This window comes from Vipera ursinii (genome assembly GCF_947247035.1).
Source record: "Vipera ursinii genome assembly, chromosome: 4".
NCBI lineage: Eukaryota > Metazoa > Chordata > Lepidosauria > Squamata > Viperidae > Vipera > Vipera ursinii.
Window position 1 is genome coordinate 59,626,408 of NC_139514.1, and position 25,085 is coordinate 59,651,492.

A 25,085-nucleotide genomic window follows, 5' to 3' on the forward strand; every position below is an offset into this window, starting at 1 on the left:
CACAGAAGAACTATACAAGAACGAGCTTAACGTCCCTGATAATCGCAATGAGTTGGTCATTGACCTCAAGCCAGACATCCTAGAATGTGAAGTGAAGTGGGCCTTAGAAAAGCTGAGCAACAATGCTAGTGGAGGTGACAGTATTCCAGCTGAGCTATTCAAAATCTTAAAAGACGATGCAGTAAAAGTGCTACACTCAATTTGCCAGCAAATTTGGAAAACTCAACAGTGGCCACAGGATTGGAAAAGATCAGTTTACATTCCAATTCCAAAGAAAGGAAGTGCCAAAGAATGTTCAAACTATCGCACCATTGCACTCATTTCACATGCTAGTAAAGTTATGCTTAAAATCCTACTAGCTAGACTCCAGCAGTATGTGGATTGAGAACTACCAGAAGTACAGGCAGGATTTTGAAGAGGCAGAGGAACTAGAGATCAAATTGCCAACATACGCTGGATCATGGAGAAAGCTAGAGAGTTCCAGAAAAACATCTACTTCTGCTTCATTGACTATGCTAAAGCCTTTGATTGTGTGGATCATAACAAACTGTGGCAAGTCCTTAAAGAGATGGGCGTACCAGACCATCTTATTTGTCTCTTGAGAAACCTATATGCGGACCAAGAAGCAACAGTGAGAACTGGACACAGAACCACTGATTGGTTCAAAATTGGGAAAGGAGTCCGGCAAGGCTGTATAACTGTCGCCTTGCCTATTTAACTTATATGCAGAGCACATCATGAGAAAGGCAGGGCTAGATGAATCAAAAGTTGGAATTAAGATTGCCGGAAGAAACATCAACAACCTAAGATATGCAATGATACCACTCTAATGGCAGAAAGTGAAGAGGAACTAAAGAGCCTCTTGTTGCGAGTGAAGAAGGAGAGTGCAAAACTTGGGTTGAAACTAAACATTAAGAAAACCAAGATCATGGCATCTGGCCCTCTCAATTCCTGGCAAATAGATGGGGAAGAAATGGAGGTAGTGACAGATTTTATTTTCCTGGGCTCCAAGATCACTGCAGATGGAGACTGTAGCCAAGAAATTAAAAGACGCTTGGTCCTCGGGAGGAAAGCCATGGCAAATCTAGACAGCACACTAAAAAGCAGAGACATCACCCTGTCAACAAAAGTGCGTATAGTCAAGGCTATGGTCTTCCCAGTTGCAATGTATGGCAGTGAAAGTTGGACCATAAGAAAGGCTGAGTGCCAAATAATTGAAGCCTTTGAACTATAGTGCTGGAGAAGACTCCTGCGAGTCCCTTGGACTGCAAGGCGATCAAACCGGTCAGTCCTAGAGGAGATCAACCCTGACTGCTCTTTAGAAGGCCAGATCCTGAAGCTAAAACTCAAATACTTTGGCCACCTAATGAGAAGGAAGGACTCACTGGAGAAGAGCCTAATGCTGGGAAAGATTGAGGGCAATAGAAGAAGGGGACGACAGAGAATGAGGTGGCTGGATGGAGTCACTGAAGCAGTAGGCGTGAGCTTAAATGGACTCCAGAAGATGGTAGAGGACAGGAAGGCCTGGAGGAACGTTGTCCATAGGGTCGCGATGGGTCGGACACGACTTCGCAACTAACAACAACAAATAGGGACGTGGTGGCTCAGTGGGTTAGGACGCTGAGCTTGTCGATCAGAAGGTCAGCAGTTTGGCGGGTCAAATCCCAAGTGCCGCGTAACAGAGTGAGCGCCTGTTACTCGTCCCAGCTTCTGCCAACCTAGCAGTTCGAAAGCACATAAAAAAATGCAAGTAGAAAAGTAGGGACCACTACGGTGGGAAGGTAACTGCGTTCCGTGCGCCTTTGGCGTCTTGTCATGCCGGCCACATGACCACAGAGACATCCTCGGACAAGCGCTGGCTCTTTGGCTTTGAAACGGAGATGAGCACCGGCCCCTAAAGTTGGAAACGACTAGCACGCATGTGCAGGGGAACCTTTACCTTTAATAGTTAATTATGGAATAAATGTATCTGTATGGGCAAAATCAAGGCTGTGGAAAAAAGAAAGGTATACAGTGCCATTATTTTGACATTAAGTGGCAAAATTAGTTGTTAGTAGAATTATATAAAATTAATTTCAGACTAATATTTAAGCTTGTTCTTTTTAGAATCAGGTGCTATATTCACATTTGGAAAAAGCAAATTTGCAGAAAATGTGCCTAGCAAGTTTTGGTTTAAAAATGACAAGCCTGTACACATGTCATGCGGAGATGAACATACATCTGTTGTTACAGGTTAGTATAACAAGATTTTAGAATCATGTGTTTCAATATTCTGATTTTTTAAGTGAAAGCTATATTGTACTGATAGCAATATTTTATGAAGGCATTGACTAATATTTTTGGAAATTCAAACTTTTATTGTAAAATGAACTGGATAAAATTGGCTTTCCAATTTTAATCACCAAGCCCAGTTCTAAAGTTAACCTTGACTATTATATAACAACAGTGTCAAATTGAGTAGAATTTTAGACGCGCCCCTCTCTTGACGTGCGTAAATATAGTCAAAATACAGATTAGATATGTTTTAAAAAATGTTTTAATCCAAGAGTAGTTCAAACGTAATAGACTTAAAAAGTCTTAAAAGTTTACTGAACAAATATAGGAAATCCTCAACTTACAATTGGTTGTTTAACAACTGTTCAAAATTATGACAGCCCAGAAAGGCTGCTTTACAAGTTGTAAAGCCCTTCTGGCCATCATAAGGTGTTGCCCCCCCCTCCTCCCCAATATCACGTGTTTGTGATCTGGGAATTTAGTATCCTGTTCACACTTAGAATTGGTTGCCAAATGCCCTGTGATCATATGATCAGTATTTGGAATTTTCTCTGAGAGCTTCCCCAGAAAGTCAGTGTGAAGCTGGCAGGGAAAGTTGAATGCTGTGGATATCTGCTCACAGGTTCTCAGGTTCGCATGACCAAAACTGTCTCAGTACTAAAATTCTGCCCTAAATTCCCTGAAATAGAAACGAAACTTAGAAGTCAAGAAATAGTAATGTTTACCAGTAAGTTCAAAAATGACTAGAAACTCGCTAATGCAAACTACAGAAGTTATAAATTACTTTTATTAATAGAAACAAAAACCAGGAAAAAGGTAAACTGCACTAAAGTTATGGAGAAATAAAATAAAACAAAAACATAAGGGGCATGTATTCTCAGATACAAATACATGTTTAAATTATATAATTCAATAACACTAGCCCTATTTCACTGTAATCATCCACACCTAATCTGTCTAATTAGTATTCATTTCTAAGTTCAAATATATAAAGTCTGCAGACTGTTGAATTCTTGGGGCTATTTTATTGCCCTTTCAATGTTGAAGAATAAGTATTTTACATGTCAATAGGATCCAGAAAATATTCTTGTCTATATATATCAGTTTATATGCCATAGGAATATAATTTAAAAGAATAACAAAAATTTTGTATTTACAAAAAAAACAAGGTCCCTTCTTATTTTTATTAAACATTTTATTTAAAATGTTACTGTAAAATTATTAATTTTAAACTTACTATTAGCAATCACTCCTATCAACTATTTTAATGTAATTTAAGCTAACTCAGTATATCATTGCTTTTTCCATTTTTCAGAGCTTCTCCCAACTTCATAAAGTTTGTATACAGGTCCTTGACTTACAGCCATTCATTTAGTGACTATTGAAAATTACAACAGCGCTAAAAAAAAGTGACTTGTGACCACATGTGATCAGAATTCGAATGCTTGCCAACTTGCTCATATTTATGACAGTTGCAATATCCCTGGATCACATGATCACCTTTTGTGACCTTATGAGAAGCAAAATCAATGTGGAAGCCAGATTCACTTAACAACCTTGTTACTAACTTAACAACTGCAGTGATTCACTTAACAATTGTGGCTAGAAAGATCATAAAATGGGGCAAAACTCACTTAACAATTGTCTTTCTTAGCACAATTGGGGCTCAGTTGTGATTGTTAAGTCAAGGACTATCTGTAAAATCACATGCTACCAGATAAACCTATATATAAATAGGTTTATAAAACAAACAATTGTAAAATGTTAATAATGCAAAGTAACGAATCCAGTAAGATTCTTTAAAGAATATAAGAATATTTTCCACTAAAGCCCAAAGGAGATCTAAAAGCATTTTTTTTCCTACAATGGATTTAAACATAATTCCCAGGAGTGATATTTAGAAATCATATCATCTGCATTTCATTTTTAATATAGTTTTATTAAGAATTTTAATTATAATTATAATCTAGTACAATTAAACAGAAAAAAGGGAAAAAGTGCAAGGAAAAAGAGAAAAAAGACAGAAGTAAGAAGAAACAATATAATAAAGAATATAATAAAGTTAAAAGGCATATATAAAGAAGAGTCTTCCTTCTTTATCCAATCTTCAACAAAACAAGCATAAACAGTGTTTATGACATTAGTCATAGGATTTGATTTCTCTTCTTTTCTTGGTTGTCCAATTCCATAGTGTTCCTCAAGGCTTTAAGAAGCCTCTTTTGTAAATCTAATAGGAAAAAATTCTCCAGGTCACTCTTTTGGTTTATCATTTGTATTTCTCTTTTAGATTTTAAAACATCAATCAATTTCAAATTCAGTGAAACATCCTTTTCCAAATCATTCCCTTGACCTATCAGTTATAAATCTACAGGATTTTGAATATCATCTCTATTTTGTCAGTATTTTTTTTTCTATAGTCATTTCTTAAATAACATGTCCTTTTGAACATGGCCTATCCATGGAAGCAGGTATTTATTGACATTGTTGATATTGTGGCCACTACTTTTTGACTCTAATCTTCAAAAGTCTCCTTTGGTATTTTCATTATTACAACATTTTGCATTTTATAGGCTTGCATTTTTTCCTCGGCCTAAAATCTTTAGTCCCCACTGTTAGGTTTTCCAAAAACCAAAACAGATCTATTTCCCACTAGAAGCAATCTATAATTATCTAGCTAAACCAGACCTATTGGATCATTGTTTCCAAAATATTCCATTACTTAAACAAAGAAACAGAATGATCGTGGGCAGGCAAAAAAGCCATTGACTTTCCTTATGGGAAGCTGGCAGGGAGCACTGGAAATGTCAGTCATATAACCACAGCACTGCAGCAGTGCTGAAGCAGCCACAACTTTTCCAAATGTCAATTGCATAGGAGTAAGGGGTCCTGGTAGCCTATTGCAGTTTCAAAAATTGTTGCCCTATAGTGCACAATTAAAAGTTACAAACGGACAGGAAAGTTTTTGTAGTAACCTATGGCCACGGCCTGGGACTGAGCTGTGGGCTCTTGGCCAGCAGGCTCTGGAAATGTCTGGCCAGTGCGCACATGTGTGGGCATACATTCCCCTCCACTCATGCTAGTGCCTGCGGCCCCGTTCACACATGTGTGAATGTGTCCACTAGCTGCTGTGGGAGGCACAGCCATTCGCGCATACGCATGGCACCAGCGCATGCTGCATGCTGCTGCTCTCCTTTGGGCCATGAGCCCAGAAAGGTTGGAGACCTCTGGTATATACAGTAGGTTCCAAAGTCTTATTGTAAAAGTTTCTATATTCCAAATTTATCTGAATTCCTAGTCTGTTTATAAAGTTCTAAAATCAATATCTTTCTGCTGTTTGTTTATTTATATCCCTCCTCTATTGCCTGAAAACAATAAAGCTTATAATTAATTTCTATTTTGTTCAGCTTTGAAGATAATCCAATGAAGACTTTTCAAACTTGTCATTCTAAAGGTCTCCAATAGCTTTAAAATGGTTAATAGGCAATTTCCTAAAGTGATTAGAAAGTAAGATTTGCAAACTTGGTATCCTTTAAAAAGTTCAGCTTTGGTTGTAAGCTAGTTGGGTAACCCAGTTTTCTCCTGGTCTTCAAACTTGGAAAACTCTTATCCTGTGATCTCCTGTGAGCACATATAGGAAGTCTCTCCTTCTCCGGAGAGGTTTCTTATTCACTAGTTCCTTGGTCTTTTGCATGATCACCAGCTCTGCTTTTACAGAGACATCTTAGTAGGTCTCCACACCTCCCCTGTAAATCCAAATCAGCAGCATTTCACATCATGCTAAACTACTTTAATTTTTTTTATGTGTGCATCTAATCATTATCTTAAAGCTTATTCATCATCAGCTTGAAGTCAGGGTCTTTCCAAGTGGAGATGAAAAAGCACAGAGAAACAGGATTGGTAACTAAATGATTTAACAGGAAGAAAACAATCCATAATGTGTGTGAAATGTTTAAAGTAACTTACAGTTTTGCAAGAGATTGAAGAAACAAGTAGGCTGAGGAACATTATCTTATAAATATTATTTCATGCATAAGTTACCTGTCTATGTCTTTAAAATGACATTTTTGAGAAAATATCAAACTATTGACTTCTTTGCCTTCTTTCATTTTAAAGTCTTTGTTCTTTGCATGGAAAAGATTAGCATGTACCATTTTATATAAAGTACAAAAAAGAAAATTGATATCTTTCATTTTAAGTATGTCTATCTTGCACAGTATTTCATTGTAATATGATCTGAATTTATTTTGAAATAAGCTATGTCAGGTAATAGAATAAATTAATATGTGATGCATAGTGCAATTACAGAGAAAATTATATAGCAAGTTTGGATACTATTGCTAGATTTTGCTTAGAAAAAGAAAAAATACTGAAGTATTAAAATATGTTCATGTTCAGAGTTCCCTCAATATTACTCTATACATTTTTTAAAAATGTGAATTGATTACATATGTTCAGAATGATTTGCTCATCACTTATTCTTTAAACATTTATTTTTCTATGATTGTATATTTGCTAATTAATATTTGTATTCTAAGACCAAAATAATTAAATGTATATAATGCGTAGAAATAGAAAAAGATGTTTTATTTAAAAGTACAGCCTTCATAGTGATTATATATATATATATATATATATATATATATATATATATATATATAACATTTTGCAGACTTGGTCTTTATTACATGGTTATTATGTCTCTTTCTATAGTTGTGTCTAACTAAATTGAAAATATTGGATATGTTTTAACACAAATGCATTGGCAATCACTTATTTTCTTTAATGTCTGTATTCTGCAGAAAATGGTAAACTATACATGTTTGGAAGCAACAACTGGGGACAACTAGGACTTGGAACAAAGAATACTGTCAGCAAGCCAACTTGTGTGAAAGGTTTGTCTTTAATTTATGTGTCAGGTTTTAGAACAGATCTGATCTTTCTAGTTTCCAACATGAAAAATATTTTTAAATATCATATTACATTAAGATTTGACATCTCCCTATTCAGTATTGTTTTTAGGAATTCTTCTGTGTATTTATGCAGAAATAGGTTGTGCTGTATTCAGTAATTTTCAGGTAAATTAAGGATTGCAGTTTTAGTAAATTATTTTTTTGACCTAACCTCAACAGAAAATCCAGCTTACTCATGATGTGCTATGAAATGCTGGGATAGATAATGATTGGAAAATTAATCTCCTATAAATATGAACACTTAGCAGATTTGACAACAATTGATTTTATAATTATTAAAACAACAATAATAATAACAACCTTTTGTGTCAATCCGTAGTTCTAAAACCTGAAAAAGTGAAACTAGCTGCATGTGGGAGAAACCACACTTTGATCTATACAGGTGTGTAATTTATTTGTTTATATGCCAAAGAAGAAGTTTTCTTGTTGTAGCTTTCTACTTGGGTAGACAGTAACATAGAATATAATGTAATTTCAAAATACATTGTCATGAGATGATAAAGCTGTTTTATACTGAATCTAATGGTCCATCTATCTGGCAGCAACATCTTGATACAGTATATATTGGACTTAGGCAGAGGCATTCTTTGGTAACAGCATCAAAAAGCTGGAATTTCCATCCGAGAGAAGTTTGTCTTGCCTTTCTTCTAATGTCCTTGTTAAGATGATAAAAGCCTTCATGTTAAGAGAGTTTTCTGAACTGGATATGAATTTAGCCACTTTTTTCTTATATTGTAAGACTATAAAGTTTGTTCTAAAAAATACAGTTTGTCAGAATGTCAGTTACCCGAAGAAATAAGAGACCATTGACCTTAATTAGATAAGCTAAGACCTTTCTCATCCTTACATCACTGAGAAACTGGGACCAAATGCGGGCTTTACAAAAGCAATAGCTTCTTTAGCTGTGCAGTGAGCTATATTTGGAAGAGAAAAGGTGATTTGGACTGTGTGAGGACATAAAGTGGCTTCTTGAAGGAATTGCCAACAAATGAATATTCCAAATCACCTTTTCTCCCAGTAATCCAATTTATTGCACATCCCTAAATTCTATGATTAAATAATGGGCCATAAAGGTCACTGAATCATTTTCCAAGTACATTTTGCCCAGAATTTTTTTTTTAGGATTTGATAATGAATGAATTTTTAATAGGATTTTGCTTCCAGTAATCAACATGTGAATCCAAATATAAATGATTTGCTGGAGATTTAGGAATTCAGCTATTCTTTTTTTTTTAAGTTGTATGTCCAAATTACAGGTTTTCCTCTTTCTGAAAAAATGAAAGTCATTTTTGACAGATGCATTCCTATCAATGCTTTAATAAAGACAGGTTACAGAAATCAGAAAGTTTTAAGCAATTAGTAAAATCAATAATTCTGAATACTAAAGAATTATTCTGTCTATCATGCTCATTTGCCATTTATAAATTTATGAGATTGAGAATCTAGTTGCACATGAGAAAGGTATTTTGTGGTCAATTAATTTCATGACTATCATTAACATTTGTACTTGAGTATTTGAACACATTTATGGATAATTAAGTTTAGCTCTAATTGCTAATTCAGCTGTTAATTCTATAACATTTGCATATATTGTAGTAACTTGAAGTAGTTTTACCTTCAGTTTATACTATGAGTGCTGATACAAAGGTGGCAATAAAAATAAACATGCCATTTTATAGAGTTGCAACTTGTATTTATGATGCAAAAATATGAATAAAATGTCCACAAGGATAGGAAATGCTTGTTTTAAAATAGTCATCTTCAATTGGAAGGGAAAAGAGTGAAGAAGGGTATATAGTTCTTAAAAACATCTCTTGCAAACTACATTGTGTAAGATATATTGATACTGTATCAGCACTGACCTTAGTTAAGAGGGCAAGAGATACTTGAACTAAAGCCAAATTTGCCACTGTTAACTGATGCTCATTATGTAAGAATATTTTTTAAAATTCTTTTCAGACATAGTAAACAAGACAGTTTATATTTGAATCAGTTTTATTTTTTGTAGTAAAAGCCTTCCTTATTGGTGAGATAAAATTATATCCATTCAGTGAAGATGGTGTATAAAATGATTGGTATAATCTTTATAAGCAAAGTATCCTATAATGAGGAGTATGTAATAGAACATTATGAATGTAGGATATAGAATTGCAAAGGAATGAAATTGAAATGAAATTGAAATTTTAAACATTATTTTACTATTCATGAGTTATGTACATAAACAAAAATAAGCATGCCATTTTATAGAGTTGCAACTTTTTAAAAAAAAAACACCTTTCATTGTCAGGCAAAGAAATTAGAGTGTCTTTCAGGGTATAGACTTTTTATGACCTTTAAAATGAAATAAGCCAATAAGTGAAACCTAAGCCATGCTTCACTACATCCGACAGGAAAAAAAAGGTGAAAAGCAGAATCTGATATGAATAATAGATAAGGACAGGAAAAGAATTTTTCCATTTCCCCAGATTTCCTTTTATTAGTTGTTGGTAGTATAGTGAACTAAACCAGAGCAAGGGCTAAATCACCTTTAAAAATCTTAGTCCTGAATTTTCCGACTAGTCATAGCTAATCCTATCTCCTACATATCTCATTTCTGATTTTAGATAACATATACCGGTATATTCATTCCCATATCCTAATTTCAAGTTCATTATCTTCAACTGAATTTTTAAAGCACAGCCCATAAGCTTTTCTACCAGAGATACTCCTACTCTGTAAAATCCACTTTCTCCCCAAATCAAATCTAGAGTCTTGAACATTTGCCCACTTCATCAGAACATGCTATCTTTCACCTTGTTAAAGTATGGTCAGTTTTAAAGAAAAGAAGGATAAATTCCATATAACTAGATTAATAGCAGCAGTTAGTGTGAATATTAAACTGTCTCCTTTCACTGTTCCCTCCTTAAGCAAATTTTGGTTTGCCATAGTATAAGAAGCATGGAAAATATATTGCTATGTCTCTATTCTTTATTCAAATTCTAAAAGCTGGGATCCATAAATTCAGATTTTAATATTCTGGTTTTGGTTGCATTTATAAGTGGAATTATACACATGGGACAATTATTGATTGAATCCTCATGTTTTAAACTTTTTAAAATTCCAAACATATTCCCTTCCCCCACCTCCCAACCGGGATGAAGGAAATGCAATGTTTTAATGAAATGTTTTTAAAAAACTAGGTTCCAGATACGAGGAAAGTCTTGTAATTGACGCATGACCCAGAGGAATAATAGGCTCCCCTTTTTTGAATGGGTTCAAGTGGTTAGACAACCACTTTATAGTTCTTAGCCTTTAACAAGGAGTCCCCAACCCCCGGTCTGTGGGCCAGAAGTGGTCCGCACAAACAAGCAAAGCCCCATCAGAGGGATGCAGCTAGCACACAAAACCACACACTTTCACCACAGAACTGGTCCCTGGGGCCCAAAAGGTTGGGGACCTCTGCTTTAGACACCCTTTCTCTGGAGCATTTTAATTTGGGTTTCTACACTGAGTTGAAGGCTGGGCCTGTGGCTTAAGTAGTCCCTTCCAATTCTGTGATTCTAGTTTGCATAGTCAAATTCTACTATGTAGTCAGTAATTCTTTAAAAAGAGTTAAACTGTAGACAGTGACTTCTGCAGGTAACCATTAAACAGCTGTGATTAGTCTTAAAGACAACATGAGACTGTGTAATATGTTCTTTATTTGAATAGTTTTTTTTCCTGGTGCTTCAAGTAAAGTGTCCTTATTTTGCTTGTGTGTTTTTTTTCTACACAGAAAAAGGGAACCTGTATGCCACTGGGGGTAACAGTGAAGGACAACTGGGATTAGGAGACACAGAAGAAAGAAGTGCATTTCATCTAGTTAGTTATTTTACCAGTCAGCACAAGATCAAACAGTTGGCAGCTGGATCCTACACATCAGCAGCATTAACTGGTGAACCCAATAGTTACTTATATGAAAGTTATGCTGAAGAGGAAGTTAGTTGAAGGTTTAAGTATTTTTCCATTAGGTCTTTATGGAAACCAAAAATCAAAAATATTTAGTCTAATGGAGGGCAAATATTTTTTCACAAGATAGGGTGTGAAATGCAGAAAGTAAGTGCAGAAGGTAGCATTTTTATAACCTTCCTTAAGCTTATAAAGTCCTTAAAAGGGCTATTGTTAGATGATAGTTATGTACCCATAACTTGAATTTGATCACTAAAACTTAAACAATGGCCAGATAAACAAATTCTAAAGACCATGAAATGGCTTAAAATGGTAATTTGGATATAAGCAAACAATTCATTTTCCTCCCAGCTGGAACAAAAGTGAGACCATTGCAGGTTAACAAGGACATTTTGTAGTGGAGTCTAAAGCATCCTTACAGTTTTCTAAGTAATGTCCATGAATACATAAAAACATAGAAAACTGACAGCAGAAAAAGACCTAATGGTCCATTGTGTCTGTCCTTTGAGGGTTTTTTTTCCTTTTTTGTTTTGCTTTTATTTTATTTTTTGTTGGATGATGGATGTGTGCTTATCCCAAGCATGTTTAAACTCAGTTACAGATGACTGACCCACTACCTCTGCTGGAAATTGGTTCCAAACTTCCACTATTTCTATGAAGTAATACTTTCTAATATTACTTTTGAACTTCCTGTCATTTTGACATTATGTCCCTATGTTCTTGATTTTTGCTTAATATTGAAAATACTGCCCTCTTGAACTTATTCAAACCCTTAATATATTTAAAGGTTTCAATCATGTCCTACACACACACACACACACACACACACACTCTTTCCCTTCGGTCCCCCAGGCCAGCGGTCCCCAACCTTTCCGGCTTTGCAGACTGGCAACAGTAGAGGGAGAAAGAAAATGGTTCTGTGTGAGCAGCGGGTGAGTGCACTCGCACATGCAGCTCCATTTGCAGCTCATGCAACTGGAGCTACGCACATGCACTTGCCCGCTGCTTGCACAGTCTGGTTCCAAACAGGCCTCAGCCTGGTACTGGGCTGCAGCCCAGGGATTGGGGATCCCTACTCTTAAGCTGTACATATTCAGTTCCTCCAGTCTCTCCTGATACGTTTTGTCCCTCAAACCTTGCACCATTTTTGTTGCCTGTCTCTGGACTCACTCAGTCTTATTAAAATCTTTTTTTAATATGGACAAATTATTCTAAACAGGGTTTGACTAAAGTCCTATTTAGCAGGATTCACACTTCCTTTTTCCTGCTGGTGAATCCCTCTAGTGATACAACCCAGAATTTTGTTTGCCTTCACAGCTGTCTGGACACACTGTTTACTTATTTTGCAGTTATCTGCAATGAGCAAACCTAAATCCTTTTCTTCTGTTGTTCTGTGTAACACTATATCCCTAATATATCTCCCCTGCCATAATACAGAAGATGTCACTGAATTATGCATGTGAAACAATAAGGTTAGCACAATTCATGTATGCTAACAAATTTACATCTGCTTTAAGTGTTGACCTGGCTTTTAAAATGCAAGAAAAAAAAAATCTCAAATCCATTTAATGTTTTCTCCAACCTGAATGAACTCTTTTTCAAATAAAGCAGTTTGAGTATACCCTGTAGTAGGATCTTCACAAGATTTTGAATAACTTAATGTAGTCACCACCCCAGTGTCTTAGTTATAAGAGAAATGCTTCTAAATATTGTATCCTTTTTTGTAAAATTCATTTAAATTTTATCTGATGTAAGAGAGAAATAATTTCAGAGAGGGAAAACTCATAATTTGCAGTTATCCTTCAAATGTAACTCACTGACTGAGATAATACACAAAATGGGAACTTTTATTGTTGTTTCTGAATCTTCTCTCTCCTTCTATACTGTAAGTTTCTTCTCTAGTTTCCATAGCTTTAAACCTCATTTCCTTAGGCTTTGCTTCTTTAAATAATTTGGAATTTTTTTACAATAATAATCTTTCTTATTTTTAAGAGGATGGACAACTTTTTATGTGGGGAGATAATTCTGAAGGCCAAATAGGCTTGGGTAATGAAGCTAATGTATGTGTTCCTCATCAAGTGGATGTTGGGAAACCTGTTTTCTGGATCTCTTGTGGATATTACCATTCTGCCTTAATAACATGTAAGTGTAAAATTACTTACGTATGTTCAAAATCCAATAATGTTGCTTGAAATTCTGTATTTGCCATGAAATATGGTGCTGATCAAGTGGTGCATCAATCACTTTTACAGCAATCTTAAATGGGCTAAGAGGGTTGAGTAAAGGTAATATTTTTCTACCATTTGCAATGTCCTAATAGTTTGTGTCAATCAAGACCATAAAGCAGCCATCTTTTTGCATCTCTGCTACCTTGATTTTTTTCCAACGTCCTCTAGTTTCACAGATAGTGTATTATTAATGCAAGCTCTAGAGCAGGCATGTCAAACTGCCAGCCTGCAGGCCAGATGCATCATACTGAAACCGCACCCACCCCAGTTTGACATGCCTGCACCAGAGGATAATAGACTGGAAATCTGATTTAGAGGTTTCCCAAGAAATAAAAAAAAATCCTTGGATCTAAAAGACCCAAAGCTATTATTTTACATTCCCCCCCCCCACTCCTTGATATTCTGCTTCAGAATTTGGCAATACCTATTGGAAGAATCGCATTCACAGAGTTTCCAGGTACTTCCATAGTGTCAATGGTTCTTGATGTTTGTAAATTTCTATCTGTTGATCTTCCTGATGAAGGAATTCCTCTTTGCCAATTGATCTCTCCAGAAAAGCATTTGTGATGCTGAGCATTGCATGATTTATTTTTCAAAAAGTTGAAGTTAGCCGTAGTTCAGAAGATGCAAGTATAACAAAGAAAGTTTGCACAAAATATTCCACAAATGAATGCCTTTCCTCCTTGTGTCATGAATCTTAATGTTCCTACCTTGTTTTTTATAGGTGATGGAGAACTTTATACTTTTGGGGAGTCTGACAATGGGAAACTAGGTTTGACACTTGAACAACTGAAAGACAATAGAGTCCCACAGCTTGTTTCTGGAATTCCAAGTAAAGTTAATAAGGTTGCCTGTGGAGGAGGACATACGGTAGCGCTGGCTGGTATATATGCTTCAATATTTTTTCTGTTGCTTTCTAGTATATAATTGGTGTTCATACTTGCCACTCTGAACAAATTACGATAAGTAGACTTCATCTTATAACCACATTTGGGACTCGAATTTCCGTTGCTAAGCAAGATGGTTGCTAAGTGAGTTGTGCCCAATTTTATATGACTGTTAAGTGAATCATTGCAGTTGTTGAGTGAATCATGTGGTTGTTAAGTGACTCAACTTCCCCTTTGCATGTCAGCTGGGAAGGTTGCAACGTTATTTATTTTTCCACATTTTGAACCGTCCATCTCCCTCACAGAGGGACTTTGACTGAGTATAATAAAAGGTGATCACGTGACCCCAGGACTGCAACTGTCATAAATATATGCTGGTTGAAGAGTGCCCAACTTTTTTTTTTTTTTTTTTTTTTTTTTTTTATTGAAAAGTTTTATAAAATACAATTTTCCTTTAAAAAAAACCCACCTTCCCCCGCCCTCCTCCCCTCCCTACCTCCCCCCTATCTCCCCCCCTCCCCCTCCCCCTCCTCCCTCCCCTACCTCCCCCCCTCCACTTCCCCTCCTCCCCCCTCCCCCCCCCGACTTCCCAGAGCAAAATACAAGGTATATATCTAAAAGGCAATCATAAACAATCATATACTAACAATTATAAACTCTAAAATCCATCACTCTCTAGCTTGTATATAGTAAACCAATCCTTAATAATACTAAATATATATAAAAAACTAAAATAAAAGAAAACTAGCATCATTCCCATCTATATTCTTCCACAATTCACTATTACCTTAACATATTCTCATTTGCACATTAATAAATAGTTCTTACACAAATTAACCCACATTAACCCACAAAACTTTCTTCCTCTTCCTCTGTAGTAAGTTGTCCATTAATTCCAAATTAAAAAAAAAAATATCTATTACCATACATAGCATCCCAAAACTTTTTTTTTTTTTTTTTTTTTTTTTTTTTTTTTAAAAAAAACACAACTACCACTTAACTATAAATATTTTGTGGAAGTTCCATAGATTTCTACTGATCTTATTTTTTTTCCTTTTTTGAGCGTTTTAAGGCAGCACGCGTCACCCTCTGTTCTCTAAGATCATCCAAAAGAGTTGCAGCTTGAACTCCTCCTGTACCCTTCTCGTCTATCTGTGCATCTTCATCCTCTTGATGTTCTCCTTCTCCAGATCCCTCTGCAGCTTCCAGAAGTGTTGATGGGGTTACTTTCAAGACATTATTATAAAAATCATGCGCTTGCTTCACATTACTCAAACAGTACCTTTTGCCATCATACATGAAGCTCAACCCAGCTGGGATCTCCCATCTGAACCTTATATCTCTTTGCTTGAGCTCTTGCACAAGAAATATAAAATCCTTCCTTCTCTTTAAAATCTTTGGAGGAATTTCTTTTAGAACCAAAACTTGTTGACCAGCAATCACAACTTTGGTATCGTAGGCAGCTTGTATAACTTCATCTCTAATTTCCCTTTTTACAAAATAAACCACCACATCTCTAGGCAACTTTCTCTGTTTAGCAATCCACGAATTCACACGAAACACTTTGTCCATACCTTGTTTTAATTCAGATGCTGGATGGTTCAATACTCCCTCAAAAGCCTCAGAAACCAGCTGCTTTAAATCTTCCTTAATATTCTCTTTTAGGCCTCTAATTCTCACAGCAAACTGCATCTGGTAAAATTGAGCCAAGCTCTGTTCACTGTCGATTTTGTCTTTTAAATCTTCAATTTCCAATACTTTTGCTTCTAATAAAGCATTCTTTTGAATCAAATCTTGCACTTGATCATCCAGCACCTCCACACATTTAGCAACTTTTTGCACTGAGGACAAAATGTCTACCTTCATTTCTCTAAGTTTCTGTTCCATCCTTTCTTCCATTCTCTGCTCCAATTTCTCCAATTTCTCCTCCATCTGTAGAAATTTAACACCCATTGACTCCAAAATTAACTGGGTATGTTTTTCAAGATCCTTCGATGTCAATACATCAGGAGAATGCAACGCCTGCAGCAATGATTGTTGTTGCACCGGAGAATTTCCAGCACTCCGAAAAGTTCTAGGGGGAGGTTTAGCCGCCATCTTTTACTTACAATTGTGACGCACTTTCACTTTAAGTTTTAAGCAAAGTCCATCAAGCTTGAGAGTAAAATAAAATCTTCTTCATCTCTTCATCTTTCCCTCTTGTACTGCTCTGCCTGCTCTTTCCCTTTCATAGTCTCTCCTTCAAGCAGGGATGGTCGCAGACGCCTGGCTCTGCTCCATGAAGTCCGGAGCAGAGGCGCTAGCCAGCTGGGAGCAGCCCAGGCTACGGGGGAGTTCAATCCTTCAGCCGCCCAAGCTCCAAGCTCAGGCGGCCCCGGAGAACTCAACCCCCACCTGGGGGCTCACCTCCTCCTCTTCTCCCGAGGAGGGGGCTTCAGATTCGCCCGAACAGCTGATCGGCGCTGTTTCGGGCGAAAAAACACCAGCTGAGCCGCGGGCAGCCCGGGAAGGCTCCCTCCGTCGCCGCGGAGCCACCGGAAGTCAAGAGTGCCCAACTTTTGATCAGGTGACCATGGGGTTGCTGTGATGGTTGTGGGTGCAAGGACAGGTTGTAAGTCACTTTTTCAGTGCCATTATAACTTTGAACAGTCACTAAACAAAGATTGTAAGTGGGGGGCTACCTGTACTCACATATCTCTTAACACATTGTAAGCTGAACATCAAAGAGAGGTAGTTGCTGCCATTTTATTCGGACAAAGTTCTCTCCTGTGCCTGACTCACTTTCCCCCCCCTTTTGTACTGCCTCATAGGGTGTAAACCCATAGCGAGTTTTAAAGGTGCTATGCAAAAAGAAAAGCTGGCAACAAATTGGTGCCCGTGAAATAGGCCTTCTCCGTAGGAACAGACTGGTGAGAGACGAGCCACCTCTGCGCATGCGCTCATCCATTCTCGTGTCTGCGTCATTTTTCCCTTAAGGAAAAAGAGGAAGGGGCTTTTGTGCGCATGCGCACTATTATTTCCACTCTCTGTTTTGCAGTCAAGGTCTCTGAGCAGTATCCTCCTCCTAGCTCTGATTGGTTTGCTCTATCCGGTTTACAGCACTCTGATTGGCAGCCCGTCCTGTCCAGCAAAGGAATGGGGATCCACCTATCAACATTTCCATGATTAGCCCATTGCTCCTCACTCCCCTACGTCAACAAACTATCTCTTCCTGAGTTGCTTTTCTCCACAGCTCAGTGTTTCCCTAAAAAGTGCTAACTGTTGAGTTTTCTGACCTTAATTATTAGTAGTAGCACCCTCTGACCAGCTCTGCTGATGCCTTAAACTGACCAGACTTTAATCAGTTTCAGCCTGAAGACTTTTGCTGGTGTAGTACAGGTAGTCCTCGACTTACAACATTTAGTGACCGTTCAAAGTTACAAAGGCACTGAAAAAAGTGACTTATGACTGTTTTTCACACTTACGACTGTTGCAGCATCTCCATGGTCACATGATCAAAATTCAGATGCTTACGACAGTTGCAATGTCCTGGGGTCATGTGATCAGCTTTTGAGACCTTCTGACAAGCAAAGTCAATGGGAAAGCCAGATTCACTTAGCAACTGTGTCATTAACATAACAACTGCAATGATTCACTTAACAACTGTGGCAAGAAAGGTTGTAAAAGGGGGCAAAACTCACTTAACAAATGTTTCACTTAGCAACATAAATGTTGGGCTAAATTGCCATAACTCATGATGTTAACCTGTAGTTAAAATGTTGATCTAGAAACCAGGAGACTGTGATTTCTAGTCCTTCCTTTGGCATGAAAGCCAGCTGGGTGACCTTAGCCAGTCATTCTCTATCAGCCCGACCTACCGTACAAGGTTGCTGTTGTGGAGAAAATGGAGGAGGAAGATCATTTATTTAGCTATTAATCAAATTCCTATGGCTACCCATTTCATGAATGGTGATTCTGGGCAGCACATACAATCCCATAAACAGTGTGCATATAAAACAATTATAATCTAAATTAAAACCATTATATAATAATTGTTTTTAAAAGCATAGAAAAAGAAAATAATAGATGGAGAAGTGTTAAAAATAACGTATTCCAGAATTCTACAGAATTCTACAATGCAGGTGCCACATCAGAAAAGGCCCACTGCCTAGGATTAACCAAATGCAGCATTATCTTTGCTTTCCTCCTTGAGTTATTTTTAAAAAAAAATAAGAGGCAGAATAAAAAGTAATCTGGAAAATAAATTGGTTGTAAATGTATGCTTCGGTCAGAAATTTTTTTTTAATACTTGCCTTTATATTTGAAAATATTCGCAAAACAATAGCTGCTAAACAAGGAGTTGATGTACAAGTTATGATAATTGAGAACAGGATTGCTGTTGCTAGGTGATGCAGTCATAAAGTACAACTTCACATTACCAAATCACTTAGTATCCCAGTCCCAGGTGTAGTTGTAATCTGAGACACTCAGGTCATTAAGTGGGAAGCAGAAATCCCAGGTAAGGAATTTTATTTCTGCAGCATCAATGAGGCAGATTTTAAATGCTGTTGCTGTTATATTCTGCTTACGTGCTTTTCCTAGAAACTTATTGGGTACTATGAGAAACAAGTTTATGTGTCTTATAATATCTGTCCACTTGCAGTAGAGAAGAAAGCTGGAGTAACATGTCAAACTCGCAACGTCATGTAACATCATGCAAAACATATCGGGACAGTTTTGCCATTGCTGGCAATAGGGTGGGCACGGCTTCCACATGACGCATCCGGCCCATAGGCCGGCAGTTTGACACTTCTGATCTAGATCCACTGTAGCTTTTTTTCTTCTTGCACAAGACATATCTTGTCATGTTGATAATCCTGATACATTTTGCAATGGAAGTGGGATGGGCTAACTACATTTCTTTTTATACAATAATCAGTATAGATACTAATCTGAATTTGCTTTTATTTGCTAACGAGTTTATGTTAACAAGCTCTGCTATAACACCCTGATTGTTTGAAAATGACATTTGTGACTAGAATAATAATTTCATGTGCAATTTTCAGGGGGAGAGATTTATACCTTTGGCCTAGGTCAATATGGACAACTTGGACTTGGTACATTTATCTTTGAAACTGCTGAACCAAAGATGGTAAATCATCTGGGAAAGGATAAAATCTGTAACATTGCAAGTGGAGAAAACCACACAGCTTTAATAACAGGTATGCATGATGTTAACTCTGGTGCTTCATTTGCAGTGTACGTAAGTGTTTTATGATGTTAAAGGTCAATATATCTTCATAGTCCTAAATAGATTTCAAAGCAATAGTTTTATTGTTAATTTAAGCATTTTTTTAAAAAAAAGGTGACTAAGTTCACATGTAATTGTTAACCAATGGGTTTGCATTGGGATAGTGGCCTGGGTTAATCACTCAGTGTTGCAACTGCTTTCTCATAGGTTCAGATTTTCCCATATGTTTCGTTAGTCTGAAAACAACAAATTGGTTTTAAATGTGAATATGGCAAATTGTGATTTCTCTCCAAATCAGAAACAGAGGCAGTACAAATGATAATCATATTATTGCTAAGATGTATAAACTTTTATTGAAAATGAAAACACAGTCCCAGCATTTGAGATGTATTTTGGGTGTAGATCCAAGAACATCTGCTGCAGCAGTTAGAGCTGAATTGGGAATTCATACAATTTAGTCATTATCTAAAATTAGAGCTTATAACTACTGGTGCAAAGTTAATGAAATGGAGACTGATAGACTCCCCAAATTATGCCTTCTAGAGCAAATAAAACTACAATCACAAATCTCCTGGATCACCAAACTAACAAATTTTGTAAGACGCTGTGGCCTTCCTGTCTCTTGTGTAACAGGAGAACAATCTAAAAAAAGAGTTGCCCAAAGAATTAAGGCTATAGAAGCACAAACTGATATAGCTATCCTTAGTAAGGTGGGTAACTTGAAATGGCTGAGTAAATACAAACATACTTTTCAAGTAGACAGTTATTTGAAGTTGCAACTCCCAAAACATCTTAGGGAGATATTTACGAGAGCAAGATTCGAACAGCTTGACACAATGGTCAGATATGGGAGATTTCATGCTATACCGTACAATGAATGTCTCTGCATTTGCGGAGCGGCAGAGGTAGAGGACCTGGCTCACATCCTATTTGACTGTTGCCTGTATAAGAGGGTGAGAGACAAGTATCTTGGTCTATATACCAAATGAATGACCCATTGGGATGCCCATATCAAAATAACTTACTTTATGTCCGGCCAGAACTTGAAAATAACATTTAACGTAGCACAGTACTTAAACAAAATGATCCGGTTTGAGATCTGCATATGTGGGACTGATTGGGGTAGATTGCAAGGGCGACTCCGAAATATAATGTTATCATATTTTATCTATACCTTAAATTATTGTACATTATTACAATTTTATTTTAGATTGTATTTTATTACTATTTCATCTTAAATTGTATTTTATTTTAATTCCATTTTAAATTGTATTTTATCAAATTCCATCAAATATTAGTAACAATTTGTTGCTGGAACTTTGCACTTTGATATGGCCCAAGGGCTAATCAATAAAGATTTGAAAATGAAAACAGAAGATGAACTTCTAATGAAAAGCCTATTTTACATGTTGAAATTCTAAAGTATAGAATTGCTGCTAGAATAACAGTTTTGTCTACAGGCTGAGGTATTAACATGTTTCTTTGTACTTAGAGAATGGTCTTATGTATACTTTTGGCGATGGACGGCATGGCAAATTAGGACTTGGGAAAGAAAATTACACAAATCAGTTTGTACCTACATTATGTTCCAATTTTTTGAGGTTTACTGTACATTTGGTAAGTTCAGTTTCCTATTTATGCTTTGAAATAAGTATCATCTGACATTTAAAATATCTGATTATTTAAAAATAGTATTATGCTTCATTTATTTTTTATTATGGATGAGCTCTGAAATCATTAAGTATAATTTTATTCATCATTCCATCTTTACATTTTAGTCTACATTTTATTTACATTAAAAAAATTGATTTAATGTTATCCAAATAAAAACATTATAGCATGCAATGATAAGAAAAAGAAGAAAAAGTGGCATAATAAATATTTCATTTCCATACAAACTTTTCATTCACTTATATTATTTGAAAGATATTTTCAAAGTATTGTGAAAGAATGATATATTTCCAATATTTTCTTATAACTTTGGATGATGTGGATTGATACTTCTTTTGTTAATTACTTCAATAAACATGGACTAGTCCATAATTGTTCATTTTAGCTTGTTTTTTTAACTCACTATATTGTCTGAAAAAAAATTCTGTAACAAAATATCCCATACCCATAAATTTTAGTCATCTGCACCAGCTCCAATCAGATCTTTCAAAAATATAGCAACCCAATTTTATGAATTGCAGCCATTAAATATTCCACTAAGGCTGCATATTACATTTTTATTTAATGATTACACTGGTCTACAAGGAGAAAGCCTTGGAAATGAAAGTAGCCAAATTTTACCAGAATTGGGTCACTAATAAAGGAAAATTAAGTCCTGAGTATTAATTGGCTCCTGTTTCCAAGATACAGCTTCAGGTCAAAATTGCATCAAAATAATTCAAAATTACAAGGGGGATGTGCAATTATAACTTTTCTGCAAAATGTGATATAGCAATGTTAATGGTGCCACACCAATCATTATAAATTTATCTTTTTATTGATACTAATAACATAACTTTCCATTTATTCATTGGTTTTCCATGTAACATTTTCATGCTTTTTCACTCTGCAAGAGGTTCCACTATTGTAATCTGGAGCCCAGTAGCTCTGCCTTACTCTTAGGCAATTCCAAATCCCAGACCCGGTCATTTAATTCACTCTGTGAAATTAGATGTGGTTCAGGAGGAGCATACAGTGGGCTAAGGTTTGGGTCTAGTAACACCCCCGGATCAGTTGCATCCTGCTCATCATCTTTATCATCATCAGAGTAGGATTCTGGTGAATCTGGAATTGGCAAGTCCTCACCATGGGGTACAGGACACATTGTGGATGGAATGTTTGGATATTCCATGATCCACTTCTTCTTTCTAGAGATCCCTTTTGCAATTGGAGGAACCATGCAAAAATAGCAGTCGCTACTATGATTGGTGGGTTCCCTCCACACCATTGGGACTGTGAAAGGCATGGACTTTTTCTTCTTCTTTAGCCAATAATGCTGATAAGTTTCACATGTAATGCAACAATAATGACGGGCCCAACTCTTGTCCTGATCCCGTATTTTGCATCCAAAACATAGGTGGTATGCTTTTTTTTACCACTGCTGTCATATTACACTTTTGAGGTGCAAATGTAACCTCACCACAAATGTAGCAGAAGTTATCTGCATAATTTACACAGTTTTGAGGCATCTTGGCTTTTGAGGGAAAATATCACGCAACTGTTCCTTGGAAATGTTAGACAATGACGCTTTCACAAGACACCGGATGTAACTGTATGATGCATAGATTTGATCAAGACAAATGTGCCTTGCAATAAAAAAACAATAAATTACAGTTGAGTAATAATCGTAAGTCTCAAAGTGGAAATAAATTTATACACTTCCATGTGGTACCATTTTCATTGTTCTACCATACTTTGTTGTGAAGTTATGAGGCATCATGATCATTAGACACCACCCTCCCTTGTAGGCAAACATACTCGCCTGTGTAAATCTTTATTGTGAAATATCTTGAAAACTTTAGCCAACCAGCATCTTTACCACCTGTTTTCTAATTCGTCTAAACAAAATATGTAAGAATTAATACATTTTATCTCAGAGGTCAATTATTTCCCAAAATTTGTAGACTAGTGTTACAACAAATTCAATAATGCCAGCTAAGGAGTACTATTTATTTGTTGTGCAATTTGTTCTATTTCCTTAAAACTTCTTCCCAAAGAAATGTAAACCTATCACAAAGTTACTATATATGGTAAGATGTTCCCCTAATTCTATACTCTACAATTGGGAGGTGGATTTTTTTAAATGTATGAAGCCCATTTTAGGAAATGTTTGTTCTATGAATCATCTTTAAGGAAAACTATTTTTTTTATAAAAAAAAGTTTTATTAATTTTTAAGAATTACAGTCTTTAGTGCTTAGTAAACAATATGTTGTCTGGGTTCAAATATTTAACTTTGACTTTTTCAATATAAATCTGTTCAATGCTACACAATCCAGTATTTTTTCCTTGATCCTCCTTCATATTTCCATTTTTTCCTCATTACACAGTTACAATTTTTGGTACTATTAATGTATATGGAGTTAAATATAAGCATCTTCATTATATTTTACTAATATACAAATAATATCAGTTCATAAATCAATAGTGTCAATTCATTAATCAATATCCTGTTTTTTGTGCTCTTGTTAAGGTTTGATTTCCCATCAGTATTTGAAATCTATCAATTATGACTTTCTCAATATTAATTACATTTATGTAGCTAAAAGCTTTATTCATATCAATCCTCATATCTTCATATTACCCATTTCAAAAGAAAAAGAAAAAAATGTTATCTTAGTTCTAAATCATATCTTTCATTATAAAAGTCTAATTATATATAAGGGTCAGCCGTTCTTTTAATCTTATTCAAACAAGTATTTAAACATATAATGTCCCCTCTAAAAGGTCAAATCTTCTGTTTTTTAAATCTGACTCTCACTTACTTTCTTTGCCAAGTAGCTTTCCAAGCCCGGGCAATTGGATCGCCAGGAATTTTCTTGCTATTCTTGTAAAAATTTCTTGGCATGAAGAAGACAGTTTAAGTAGGGTATTTTGGGGGGAGAATTCCACCCATTTATATTCCTTAAACAACTCCCAGTTCCTTTCTCCCTCCATTTCTGTTTTCATTCCCTGTCTCCCAAGTTGTGACATTTCCCCTAACAGCTCTGTATTCCATTTTTTAAAATCTTCCTTGCCATCAGATATATTTTGCAAACCTAAGGGGTAAAAGGTCTTTTGCATTTTCATTGTTATAGCTAAGTCTTGCAGTATTTTGTTTGTATATAGTCATTCATATTTCCCTTCTTTTATCTCTTTCATTTCTAAATCTGTTTCCTCTGTTTTGTCTTCTGATTTCTGGTTTATCTGTTCATACTTTGTAGTTGTTATCTAGGAACTCTCTAGTTGTAGATTTAATTTGGAGATTTGCTTGTTTATGTTGTCTAAATTGTTTTTAGTCTCGTTATGATTTCTTTTTATGTCCTCTTTGCATTCAACAATTGTTTGGTGAATTAGTTGTAGCATAGAATACATTTCTTTCTGAAAGGTGTTTTGTTTTTTCTTGAGGCATCATTCCTGGAGATCCTCTAGTACAAGGTTGTCAAACTGCCAGCCCACAGACCGGATGCATCACCAGGAAACCATGCCCACCCCATTGCCAGCAATGGGGAAAAAGCTCTGATATGTCGCGCAACGTCACATGTTTGATATGTCTTCTCTAATATCACCAGTCTCAGTAAGAGTAGATCAAAGTTTCCACTAGTTTTCTGGTCTTTATCCTTTATAATCCAATGGATTCCAAAGTATAGGTTCACTCCTGAAAGCAATATTTTATAGTGATCCTTTGTCTCAAGTATCCAAAAATTGTCAGTCAGACAAGGTTGTAATCCACAATGTTTGAAGTTTTCAAAATGTTCAACCTCTCTGAAAACAGCTCAAAAGTCTCTCCCAGCCAGGCGTAGTCCAAGGTCAAATTTTTTTTTCACTCCCTCTGGCTCTTGAAATTAAAAGTCCAAGCTCAGTAGATATTTATAATCCAAG

General features: G+C 36.0%; 1 protein-coding gene across 1 annotated transcript in view; it reads left to right on the forward strand.

The window, feature by feature from the left end:
• Positions 1-25,085, forward strand: part of RPGR (retinitis pigmentosa GTPase regulator) — a 37,851-nt gene that overhangs the window by 2,542 nt on the left and 10,224 nt on the right. The window contains exons 2-9 of the mRNA XM_083362903.1: positions 2,107-2,232; positions 7,074-7,166; positions 7,564-7,626; positions 10,999-11,157; positions 13,164-13,313; positions 14,124-14,282; positions 19,332-19,487; positions 21,009-21,133. Of these exons, the coding sequence (XP_083219029.1) occupies positions 2,107-2,232; positions 7,074-7,166; positions 7,564-7,626; positions 10,999-11,157; positions 13,164-13,313; positions 14,124-14,282; positions 19,332-19,487; positions 21,009-21,133 (1,031 nt within the window). The remainder of the gene's footprint in view (positions 1-2,106; positions 2,233-7,073; positions 7,167-7,563; positions 7,627-10,998; positions 11,158-13,163; positions 13,314-14,123; positions 14,283-19,331; positions 19,488-21,008; positions 21,134-25,085) is intronic.